The sequence below is a fragment of the Notothenia rossii genome (genome assembly GCF_949606895.1).
Source record: "Notothenia rossii genome assembly, chromosome: 2".
NCBI lineage: Eukaryota > Metazoa > Chordata > Actinopteri > Perciformes > Nototheniidae > Notothenia > Notothenia rossii.
Genome location: NC_136904.1, coordinates 15,084,137 through 15,096,983, shown reverse-complemented (window position 1 = coordinate 15,096,983; position 12,847 = coordinate 15,084,137). Strand labels below are relative to the sequence as shown.

At 41.8% G+C, this 12,847-nt stretch overlaps 1 protein-coding gene across 1 annotated transcript; it reads right to left on the bottom strand.

The window, feature by feature from the left end:
* Positions 1–7,029: 7,029 nt before the first annotated feature.
* Positions 7,030–12,639, bottom strand: rcn1 (reticulocalbin 1, EF-hand calcium binding domain). The gene is made up of 6 exons (XM_079666900.1): positions 12,169–12,639; positions 11,141–11,334; positions 10,875–11,053; positions 8,927–8,987; positions 8,477–8,676; positions 7,030–8,302 (listed from the first exon to the last, which is right to left on the bottom strand). The coding sequence occupies exons 1-6, from the start codon at positions 12,390–12,392 to the stop codon at positions 8,195–8,197; spliced, it is 966 nt and encodes a 321-aa protein (XP_079523026.1). The 5' UTR covers positions 12,393–12,639; the 3' UTR covers positions 7,030–8,194.
* Positions 12,640–12,847: the final 208 nt, after the last annotated feature.

The following is a 12,847-nucleotide window of genomic DNA, read 5'->3' as shown; positions in this document are numbered from 1 at the left end:
GTGTGTGTGTGTGTGTGTGTGTGTGTGTGTGTGTGTGTGTGTGTGTGTGTGTGTGTGTGTGTGTGTGACAGAAGAGGTGTTGGTGTTGTCAGGTTAAGAGGCCACCTAAGAGTAGTGGTGGCGGGGGATGAGGGGGTGACTGACAGTAAAACAGCACCCCACTGTTACTCTGACAGGGTGCAGATCTCTCCCTCCTTAATCTCTAACACACATCTTCATAACTAGAAACATCTGGAGTTGGGTAAATCTCATTAGAAAAGACACATACCTCCGTGTCAGCTGGCTGTACCCCACTGACTGCCCCTTTCTGCATATAGGCAGGGCCTCAACATGCACACACACACAATAGCACACACACTCAGGTCCCTATATAAAGCCTAAATGGTATTTTACATCATCGAGCCACATGATGGCAGTATTAGCCTTTACAGTCGAGCAGATGGGACTTGAGCTGAGCCCTGGAGTGTGACTGAACCGATGCTTATAATTTGTACATTTCCGTCTTCATATGGTGCATGTCCACTAAAGTTTCGCCCTGAATAGCCACGATAAATATGTTAATATCATCGAAAGTGAGAAAGAGGGATGCCTGTTCAGAGCATGCCCTGGCCCATGAAATATACATGATGTGGATGGAGTTGTGTGTCAAGTCTATAAGAGATGATTCAGCTACAGCAGGTATGTAAATAAAATATGACTCAATGTGGGAAGAATAGAACGGTTGCGTGGCTCTGTGGGCTAATGATGTCACATACCTGAAAAAGCAATGTAAACACGCACATGGTATATTTAGCTGTAAGCTACATGTTCACACATAGAAACCAAAGTTCTCATTCACACAGAACCAAACACACTTACAGTATACACACACACACACACACACACACACACACACACACACACACACACACACACACACACACACACACACACACACACACACGCACACACACACACACACTCTCACATCTGCTCCTGCACTGGTGCTCTCATTTCCTCAGTAGGTCCTGAGATTTGCCAAACTAACAGAAAGATTAAAATGCCGTTCTCCTGTTTAAGGGTCACCGACTGCTCATTTGAAGTGGTGATCAGGTTGTTTTCCAATCCACTAAATGACTGTGAGCTAGTATCTCTGTGATGTTCTGCTTTTTTCTGATTCTTAATCCAATACACTTTGATTAAGATGTGCTTCTCTTTGTTCTATCTCCACAGGGGCACCAGGAAGCGGAGGAAGATCAGAGGAGCAGCAGAGTTGAACATTTTACTCACTCCAGTTCACTCTTAACTGAGACGGCCAAGGCTGTGTGCAGCGTGAGGAACCCATGCTTTAAATCTCCTCCATTAATACTGCCATCATTATTTCACACATTCAAAGAGACACTGACCTAAACCCTTGACTGATCTATGGGGTCATCATTCCTTCAAAAATGTTCGTTGTTGAAGATAGTGTAAGGAAATATCTGATAACACCACAATGTATGGGCTCAGTCTCGTTCTTCCAAACGTTACCGCCAGTCTGAATGCATGAACACACACATATACACGCACACAAACTCGCATGCACACACGCCACCAGATGCCCCCTCAGCTGTACTGCTGGCTGTTTGCCTTTAAGGGGTGTCAGCGTGGGTAATCTCAGGTGACGTACACCTGGTAACGCACAGCCCAAGACATCTGTAGGACAGCAGGCCTGCTATAGCTTCACAGCCTCCATCTCCACATGCAACCCTCTGAAAAGGTTTCTTTTTGAATGCAAGTGTGATTTAACCTCACTGTCACATTTAAAAAGCCATGAAACGAGAACAGTTGACTCCATACATGCAAGTTTCCGCCTTCACTTTCTTTGCACTAATGAGTCTTTTAATTTATTTAGTCTTATTTGTTAATATGACATTCTGAGAAGTCCCAGGTGCATTCAACATCCCTATGAATCCGGCTGTGTTTGTTTGTGCCAAAAATATATTATTTAACCTCAGGGTGCCGTAAAGGTCAATGCACATGTAGCACACAGAGGCCTCTATGAGCCCCGAGGGATTGTTAACAAGGTCAAGGCCCCAGAGAGGGGGTTAGAGGGAGCCCTGCATGCAAAAACAATGCTACACCAACAGGAGGCGCTGTCGGGGAATGTTCAAATGTTAAGTGAAGCATGTACTTAGTTGTATTCCCAGACAGCGCCCCCCCTCCCCTCGGGCTGACTCTCTTGTGCAGAGCTGCTGCTCCACAGTCTGAGGGGCCTAGGGGTTCTTGGGGGTATTCCCTGTGGTAAAGCAGGGAGCCTGAGGGGCTCCGGTGTGTAGGAGCTTTGGGAATGCAGAGGCCTTGGGGGCCTGGAGCTCAGATGGGGCCTAGAGGGTAAACTTTCTCACTCAGGGAGCAGAGATGGAGCAAATACAAAAAGACAGCAAGAGGAAAACACCTTAAGAGGAGTCTGTCAGATATGGAGGCAGCAGCCGGGAAGATCCCATGAGGGAACACAAACACAGAAAGACAAACACACACATGGATGTATACTCCAACCCAAAACCAATATGTGGGCCAGCAAATAGAGGCAGAGCTTTTTAAATATTCTCTCTCTCCTCAACCATCAGGTCTTTCATCTTCTCTTCTTTCCTCCCTCCCGCTGTCTCCTCTATTCCGCTGGAAGATATTAACGCCTAACAGGATTAGATGTGTCTCTATCATGTGAGACACAAGATCACAAACCAACCCAAACCCCCTGGGGAACATCGTCACGGGAGGGATGAAACAAGGCCTCGTCTACCCTCACCTCCCCTCCATCCCAAAGGTATCCAGATGCTGGGACATGGAGAGAGGACCAGAGAAACGAAAGAGACAAATGTTGACAAATGGAGCGAGAGAGGCGTTTTGTCCAAAGATATCAGTCTCACTGGGAAAGCGTTTTCTCCACTCTCACTGTCATGAACTCCAAAATCAACTCTACTCTGGGCAGCTTTGCTCATCTTTTAATTAAAACTTGTAAAAGCTTCTTTCTTCATATATCATTGTAAGATACGCAGCAGACTGTCAGACTGAGTGGGCAACCAAAGCAGAGAAGTAGCTGTGTAAAAGCTGTTTGAAACTGATTTTGAGCCATCTTGACCTCGGTCCAAAGAGCTCCCATTACTCCAGAGGCAGTTACAATTAGTTACCAACTCACTAGGTTTATGCTTCCTAAATTGAAATGTATCGCTCTTTAAAGCCTCCTCTCTAATTGTGTAGTCATTAATGGCCGATTCCCTATCTACACTGCGTTGATGGGTACATAAAAACTCATGATGATAGACGAGCAGAAGTGCAGTTGTTAAAAAGAGAGGAGATCGTTTCTTGTTCTGTGTCATCACCACTAGGAGGAGTAGAGTCTTGTGATGGGAGAGGGGAGGGATGAGCACTTTCTCTGGGATGACATGAAAGATTGATGGATTCGTTCAAGCTTCATTTTCCAGAAGTAGAAGCATGTGAGGCACCGAATTAGCCTACATTCATATGACACACGCACATACAATCACATAACTTGCACAAGCACAGAAGGAACTGCCTGTGTAGCATCAGGGCTGTCGCCAGCATTTTGGAAAAGCTGAGGTCATAGGTCAAAGTTAACCAAACTCAGCCCCTACACCAAAAACAAGAGCAAATTCCATGATTTGTCTGTTCAATTATATTTTCAATACATTTTAATGATGGTCTAAATTTACACTGCCAACACAATTCTTGTTAAAAATACCCAAAACTATTTTGAATACTTTATTTATTGCCCTTATTTAGTCAAATTCAAATACAATAACTTTGATCTTCTTGAGATTTAAGAAAGATTATGTTTTCTTGTGTGTGTGAAAAAGATTTGAGAGGATATGGGAAGTATCTATATTATAGGGATATTGTGTTATGAGACTATTATGTCATCTTAGATTTTGGATATCATTTCGTAATTGCCGTAATTGTCCTTGTTTTAAAGACGGCATTACAGTAAAATGACTCAACCATTTTATTTACCAGACTGTTCTCGCTGTTCTTTTATTTGCCTTTATCTTCACTCTTCTGAATAAATCATTTTAAGAGGTACATGAGACAAATTGCAGCGTAATGTGAAAAAAGTTGTATTCATGTCTGACAGAACTCTCTCACCACTGCTACAGTATTTTAAATGTTTTATGTTGACTAGGTGCTGGAGGAATGTTACGAACTATCTGGAATCATCCTATAAGGTACTTTCCGTGTGCACATTTTAAGCTACACAGTATATAGAATCCTCCCTTTAAGTTGGTAAAACTGTCATATTAACAAAGAAATTACAATTTAAATGTTACACTAAGAGTTTATAACTCTAATTGTAAAAATAACATTTTTATAATAACGATGTTGTGATACAATGTTAACTTAAATTGTACAAACCTAAAAAGGGTTTGTGTATTTGACTCATTCAGTTTAGTGATACAACTAAGAGAAAGGGACAGCCTATCCCCCGAGCTGTTATCTAACCATGTAAAGTCACCATTTAGCTCGGTAAATATCAAATATTTTGTCTAAGTAGCTGGATAACAAACGGACATTGTATTGTTTGTTTTTTTGCCATTATGCCTGTTATTATATAATGGGCAGAAATCCTGTTATGGAAGCCTCAGCACAGGATGGGTCAGATGTCCCAAAGATCATTACCAACAACACAGTGGGCTACAAATCCCCAGGGTACAAAGAACAAACACAACAGATAAAAGACAAAGATCAAGAAGAGGCGGATATATATTCCGATGAAAAATAGGGCATCATGATGATAAGAGTCCGGGAGGAGCAGGGGAGTTGTGGGGGGATGCACTGCAGTTTGTTATGAAGGCAGTTTAATTGTAGTAGTCATTCTGGCATTGCTGCTGTTAATTGCTGATATGGAAATGGCAGTGTATGAAAAAAGCTCTTTAAAAGGAGATTGTTGGAGGACAAGACTAAGTGTAAATTATACTGGATGGGGGGGGGGGGGGGGGGGGGCTTATAGTCTTAGACATTAATATTCTACACTTTATGACCCTCTCCCACTGTCTTCACCCTGTTCTCACCCAGAGGGCTCATTATTATTAGTGGAGAGGGGTTGATCTACACAGACACTCATATGAGAACTGTCCAAAGGCATTACTGTACACACACTCCCTCAGTGTGAATGATTAGGAACCTATCATAAACAGGAGGGGCAGGCTGTTAAACATGGCCGCGAGGCAGGCTGCACAAATAGTCCATGTGCCCCCATCTTACTCAGGCAAACACACATTGGGTTCTTTTACATCTCCGCTCACCACTTATACTCAAACCTTCATTTACACTGGCCCAGACACAAAGATGCACCCTGACACATGACAAACCTCATATGCTAGTTGGAGGAAGTGCATTGAGCTACTTAGTGGTTAAGGCCTCCCAATTATTCAAATGCATGATGCAAGACTGACCCCACACTCTTTAGCAAGGCAATAGAGCAAAAATAAATTATCCAATGGACATTATAAAGACAAAAAATAACTAAAAACTTCAAATGTCACCACAGGCAACACCTCCACTTTGAATGTCCTCAGACCTGGAGCTTTTTGTCAGATGAACAAATGAGGAAAAGAACAAATCTGTATTCCTGGAAGAAGCTGTACAAGTGGAGCCATGCCAGAATTCGGTAACCTATTTCTGCAAAATTGTTATGAAATAATCATTGTTATTGTCATGTCGCCTTCTTACAAAGTTATTTAAACCTGGTACATGTCAAAGAAATTCATATAAAAGTCAGAATATCCAACAAGCTGAATATTTAAAAGATTTTCAGATGTTTATGGCTTCTTGCAGTCTTTAGTCTGAGAGTGTCTGAAGAAGCTCACAACAGAATAACACAGCCCACACATACATCGCCCTGTCCCTTGTTCCTAATGAGCTTTATCGCATTGGTCCCGCTTGACTTGTCTTGCTAACTGGCACACATATATCCATATGTTCCACATGAGCAAGCAGAGGGGACAGGCTGGGTGGCAGAGTTGCTTTCTCAGTTACATCTGAGAGTTTTACTGCAACAGCCAGCAGCAACAGCAAGTCAGCATAACTCCATCTCCGCTGTGCATGTGTGAACTCTGCTATTAGTCATGAGAAGTGTCAACAGCATCTGCTTGTTCTTGGTGTTCAATGACCTCAAAGTCAAATGCAGACTTGAACATATAAAAGGTCTATACTTGATGCCTACCTGAAATACAGCATGAACATGTGACATTTTAGGAAACATGCAGCACACATGTACTCAGCACAAAAAAGGGAACCAAATCGTGACAAAATGTGTCTTTGGAATATGTCCTTTGTTGGTGAGAAGACGGAGAAAGACGGAGCATTAGCTGGAGCTTAAGAAAAAAATGGTAAGAAACTATTGCTCAGACGGTGCTTAAAGTGATATGTGGCTGAACTCTGATTTCTCTCTGAAGTGTTCACCTGTATCCAGGCGTTTTAGCATCAGGAGAAGGAAAGTAAGCCACTGCTTAATCTGGACAGGAGGAAGCCAGTATTTCACTTTTATACACTATTGACTATATCTGTCAAGACTAAGAACAGATACGTCATAACATGCTGATTCAATTGAATGAAGGAATACTTTAAAATACTTGGAAGCTACCTTATTTACTTTTGTCGCCCTGAGTTATATGAGAAGGTCAATACCAGTCATATCTGTCGGTTAGTTAAGCTTTACACAAAGACTGGAAATGGAAAAATGGCTCAATAAAAAGTACATCAACAGCTCTCTTTATAATATATAATATCCTATTTATGTCAATATGACCTTGCCACACATGCAGCAGAATTAAAAGCTTTTTTTCCCAGTGTTTGTGCCAAGCTAAGCTGAGGAGCTGCTAGCAGTACTGATCTTTTCTAAATCTCAGCAAGTATCATCCGTGGATTAAAAAAAATATTGCCCTTTCCCTTTAGGCTGCTCATCACAGTTCAGCAGTTTGTTGGATCTCTATCCACGCACAGTAGAAATTAGAAATAATACATGGTGATGCTTTGAATACACAGAATACACAATGTCTTTTATTGTTTTTATTTTTGACACATGTGCCGTTTGGAAAAGAAGACACATGAATGTGTTTGTGTGATATGTGGAAAATTGATGCAAGTGAGGTTAGGGACAACAAAGCACAACAAGTGCTGACTAAAATTACAAATTCTAGTCATAGTTTGATCTTTTCAAGTTGCATACGTTCATGCACTGTCACATAACATATTTATTTATAATAATACAGAAATTGTGATAAAAAAAATACAGAAGATGAATTTCTGATGTTGTCAACACCATGCTTTTATATACAAACCCAATGCAGTGGAAATAAAATAGGTAAATCTGATTGAAAAAGATGACCATGCAAGGAGTTCTGTGGAGTTACGTGTTCAAATAAACAAAGTACTAAAAAAAAAACGTATTTAAATAAGAAATCTATAAAACGATAAAGCTCAAATGTAACATCAGCAAAGGTCAATACAAATCTAACATGGAGCATACTGTTGGTCTGAAGTATACCAATAAATAAATGTCAAACTAAATATATGAAGAAAATATATTTCACAGACTACTTTTAAACCAAAAACGTGCAAAAACCATGCCGTTAAACATCAGTTAATCAGTCTTTAACAGTTTTAAAAGCACTTAACTAATTAAACAAACAAATCATTAAAATCATATGGCCAGGAAATGTGTAAACAAAGAATAGATTTCATTAATAAATAAAATCTGGATGAATGATCTGCGCTGCGCTGTTTCACATTAACGTTGCTATCAAAAACTATTCCTATATCTGACAATTCCCCTAAAGCTCAGCATTCAGCTTTGACAGCGTTTATTAAAGACTTTCTAAACAGATCTCTGAGGCAGCAGAGCCGGCAGTGCGGCTGGAAGGCACCATTGATGGAAAATAAGTCCACGGGATCTGGCTTTGCTCCTGAATGTCAGAAACAGAAGCACCAAATCGAGATGGACCCTTAGTGTTAGTGGTAGGAGAGACCCCTGCCCCCTCTTGCTTGGTATCTACAGTGTTGGTTTACAATCCAACACTCTGACATCTGTTCCAGTATTATTTGGAAAAGATGGCGTGGTGGATGTGGTGGTGGGAGGAGGGAAAGAGTCTGTAATTCTGTCTTCGAAGATTTTCACCAACGCTCTTCACACCCACACCTCAGAAGCTGCCCTGAGAGCTCAGAGCTCGTCATGGTTCTTGGTGAGGTCCTCTCCGTAGTTGGTGGCCTGGCTTCCCACAAACATGTTCCAGTTTTCCAGGATCTCCTCTTTGGTCAGCATCTCGTCCTGCAGGGGAGGACAAAGGAAATGGCAAGATAAGCAAGTCTTATTCCAACAACATCATTATCAAAATACAACATGTGTAAATGTGATGATGAAAGCTGTCTGTTTAAAGTTGTATCTCATATACACAACATGGTAAAAGAGGTTTCTTAGGCATGTTGATGCAGCTGAACGCACCTTGTCCTGGTCAGACTCGTACACCAGATGCCTGGCCTCAGCTTGGGCGTGGTCGTAGTCTTGGGGCATAATCCAGTGGCGGATTTCTTCCATGTCCATTTTACCATCTTTGTTCAAATCTCTAAAGTCAGAGAACTGTTCCCTCTCTGTCTTGACCCAGTCAGGCTCCGGTCCCCCTTCCTCATGGGCAAACATGTCAGCTGAAACAACCAAGGGAAATTACGTTGATATACATGCAATTTTAGGCAGACATATTTCACATGCAAAAAAAACAGCTTTGATTCTTCATCAGGTCAAAAGAACAACTCAGAAACAAGTAACCTGGAATACGCACATTAAAAGCGACAGTTAATGCTTCTATTTTTCCTGCATTTATGTATTGCATTGGATAGCAAATGATGAACTTAGCTTGTTTGACCTAATTCATTTCAATGTATTGCTTAAACTTACTAATATACTCATCTTCATCCACATGTCCGTCACCATTCTTGTCAATGTCCTCCAAGGTTTCCTGCATTCAAAATGTGTTTATGGTGTCATTAAAAAAGGGTCAACGATAGTGGGACTTTCACTGTGAGTAATAAAAGAGAGAGATATCACCCCAGGCTGGACGAGGGACGGTATAAGGTTTAACTTAAAGCTGGGTTGGCAGGCCTACAGTACAATCATAGGACTACTGATGACAGCCGAACCCTTCACATTAAATTATGAATGTTTCAAATAATGGCTTTTAAAGCGCTGGTAGATGCTTTCCTCTCTTACATCCTGATTTTTACAGTGTGAATTTGACTGAACGGTTACTTAAAGCTTTGTATGTACACTAATTGCAATGCATCTGGGGATAACACACACACACGCACACGCAGATTGAAATCACTGTATGCATCTTTAGCTGCAGGTGAGATAACCTCTCTAAAACCTGCTGAATGATTCATATCCATGTAGCTTCTGTAGTCTAATAGCTTAGTAATAATAAACAAGAACAGCCATCCATCCGTCCCATATACCCACTTAACCTGTTAAAGGTTGCGTGTAAACAAGAAGAGATATGTTCATTAAATATATATATATAAAACCTATAGACCACTATAGCCCGCAGTAAGCACTGACAGTGTGAGAGATTTTCGGTACATTTCAGAAACTCGGAAAAGAACGAGGAGGATCAATGCTATAGTTGAACAAAGAATAAAGAGTTAAATATACCTTTTCTTTGGATTAATGAAGGTGCAAAATCTCTACACAATGTACTACCACTCTCCCATGAGTATTGAGACTTTTCGGCAGGAAAAATCTAATCTATTCCTTATAACACTGCAGACCAAAGCAGACAGATGGCGACCTATAACTCTGAGGGAGGCTCTGTGACAACCTGGAGACGAAACATGCTTCGGTTTTCTGGGGTTGCACCAAACTAAAGCCATTTCTGGGATAATGTAAAATAAAAAATAAGAGGATAGTACCTTCTACCTAGGGGACATTGAGAAGGCTATACAAGGAAGGAGGAAACTGAAAAGGTTAGGTATAAAGTGCAATGAAAGCAGAGAGCAGCAACAGAAGCAGCAGGTAGATAGAGGCCCTTTAAACAGAGTGTTCCTTTGTAATGTCAATGAGTGTTTGAGTGCACATTTGGACTCAGTAAGATGACTTGATTTTCCTGCCTAAACTTGCACTACAAGCTCCATTAGTGGTGCGTCCTGCTAGCCAACAATCATGTCCCGTTTCTAAAGCTGTAAAGTATCTCTTCCTTTTTCTTTCCTCATATGACTACACAAACCATCAATTACTCATTGTGGCATAGCTGTGTGAAAATTATAAAAGGAGTCTACTGTTGTGAGAAACAGGCTAAGCTTCAGCCAGATTCACCACAATCAGTGAAGACACCACCGGCTGTACAGTTGGTAACATTCGATGATGTCATAAAGATGAGAGATTAATAATTAAATATGTCAAATGGGTGGTACAACTTTTATGAACAGAGTGGCATAGTGCTCCACTGCTAACATTTGCCACGCAACTGTTTCATGCATCCAAATGTATATTTAAAGATCGAGCCTTAAATGGGACAGTCGATCCATCCCACTGGACCTGTTCAAAATAAATAAACAAACTCAATCCTTTCCTGGCCCAGTTAAAATTTCATTAAGGATTCATCCAAATGTAGCACATTCATCCAAGCGGTCAATCAGATAAAACAAATGGAATAGAAACTCAAATGTGTCCCTGTGATTAAATAATATAACTTTGTGGATAGAGAAATTACCTAATTTGTGGTAGTTTTATTTCTCCTACAAGCAATTCTCAAAGTCAAACACAGAGCTTAGTAGACGACGCACAGTTAGTCTTAGTATTTAGCCCCTTTCTAATCATACTTAGTTACCATGTGGTTAAAAAGGCTTACCAAAACCACAGTATCCCTCATGTGATCAAACTCCTCAGGGTGGAGAAAGGATGTGAACTCTTCTCTGTCTGCTGCCAGGTCCCCGTTCAGATCAGCTGTTTTAAACCTCCTCTCATCACGCGGGAGCATCTTCTTGAAGCTGAACTGGTCTGTTGATTCGTCAAACTCCTCTGGGTTGGCTTAAGAGGGAAACAAACTCAGGTTACGGTCACATTCGAATAGCTACTTGAATACTGTACTGTCAAATAATGACATGGCGTACATACCGAGATAGTATCCATATGTGGCTTGCTTGTACTCTTCCCATGAAATCTTGTTGTCTTTGTTCAGGTCATAGTCTGTCCACACCTTTGCCACATTTTCATAAACGTAGCGCTTCTGTACACGCTTTATCCACGACTTGAGTTCGGCTGTGGTGATGTAGCCATCAACGTTGCTGTCGATCCGGTCAACTATTTTACTGTAAAAGAGAAGACAATAAAGACAAGCTGCGACACAAACATTATGGTTCACATCCAGTATATGCACATTTGAAGGATTGACACAAGTCAAGTGTTTGTGCTGTTTCACCTCAACACACTGAGCTACTATTACTAGAGGCAAACAGGGGACAAAACAAATATTTGGTAGTACCATTTTTAGTATAAAGGACGTGGCTTTAAATAGGGTTAGACCACTCTAGAAGGGAGGAGCAGGAAAACGTAATGTAGTGAAGAATGCAGTTTGGATGGTTGTATTCTTGGCCCTGGGTTGCCACGTTGTGATGTTACAGGGGTCCTCCCACTCCCAACACCACAGGAAACTGTTTCCGTTTAGCCAACGTGTGATACATGGTGCCAACTTGTCATTCAGACAGTGACGAAAAAAACACGTAGCCCATGAAGAGTATGCAATGCATTCAGAGACAGAAGCTTTAAATAATGTCTGTACTGCTGCACATTGCACAACTTTACACAAACTTCAGCACCTTCGAATGGTTCTTTAATGACGATGCATAATTAAGATTTCGGCTGAGCAATCAACTCTCGGAGTGTGTGCGAATAGTGCCGGTGGCGCAATAACGCACCATTTTTATCGAGCCTCGTATCTGCTGGCATGCACATCTTTCTCAGGCACTTGTGAATAGGTTCTTAATTATTAATGTCCTCAGCCTGAACAGTGACACGCAACTGACTCCAGCAGGGAGGCGTGGCTGTGCGTGATTTACAAAAACAAAGGCTCAAACAGGGCCTGTGACAAAAGCACCAGGGCTGGTATTAAAATCAGCTCATGTTCATAGTAATGATGTCCTTACCCGAGCTTGTCCTTGCTCTCCTCAGGGCTGAGCTGGTCAAATGTCTTGGCCTCCTCTTTACCCAGAAAGGCATCATGGTCGTATTGGAAGCTGCTATTGTCTTCATAGGCTTTCCTGCTCAGTTCTGGGTCCTTATTTATAACTCTCTCTTTCCTTAATGTTGGCTTACCGTGCACCAAAACAGTGCACAGAAGCGCAGCACACACGAAGCTGAGGACTTCCATCAGTCAGGGATGGAGCTCAGATGTTTCCAAACAGGCCTGTGACACTACAATGTACAATGAGCAAGCTGCTTTGTTGCCACTTCCACTGCTTGTAGCGACACACACTAACCTTTCTTTCTCTCCCGAGTAGCGGTGTGCACCAACGTTGCAGCTGTGCACTAACAAACCCTCCAGAGAGCACCTACGCCTGCACAGAAGTCCACTGAAAACACCTACAGTAGCCTACTCACTCAAGCGATTTTGGTCATTCCTGTCCCACTTTTCCTGAGTGAGGGATGCAACCAAACGGGGATTTTCTGCCGCCTTACGTACAGCCAATCACAGTGTCCGTTTCAGGCAGGCCCCCGCCTCGTCGGCTGAATGAAGTCCTGCCATTGGTCCGTGAGATGTCAGTAACACTGGAGGGATTCAGGCGCCACGTTGCACGCTGACGTTCAAACTTAACTCATTGTGGA

Excerpts from the sequence above, each read along its gene's own strand:
- rcn1 (XM_079666900.1), bottom strand. The coding sequence starts at position 12,392 with ATGGAAGTCCTCAGCTTCGTGTGTGCTGCGCTTCTGTGCACTGTTTTG. Across the intron at positions 8,988-10,874 it reads TGAGGGATACTGTGGTTTTG|GAAACCTTGGAGGACATTGA; the intron begins GTAAGCCTTTTT and ends TTTTGAATGCAG. Across the intron at positions 8,677-8,926 it reads GGATGAAGATGAGTATATTA|CTGACATGTTTGCCCATGAG; the intron begins GTAAGTTTAAGC and ends TGGTTGTTTCAG.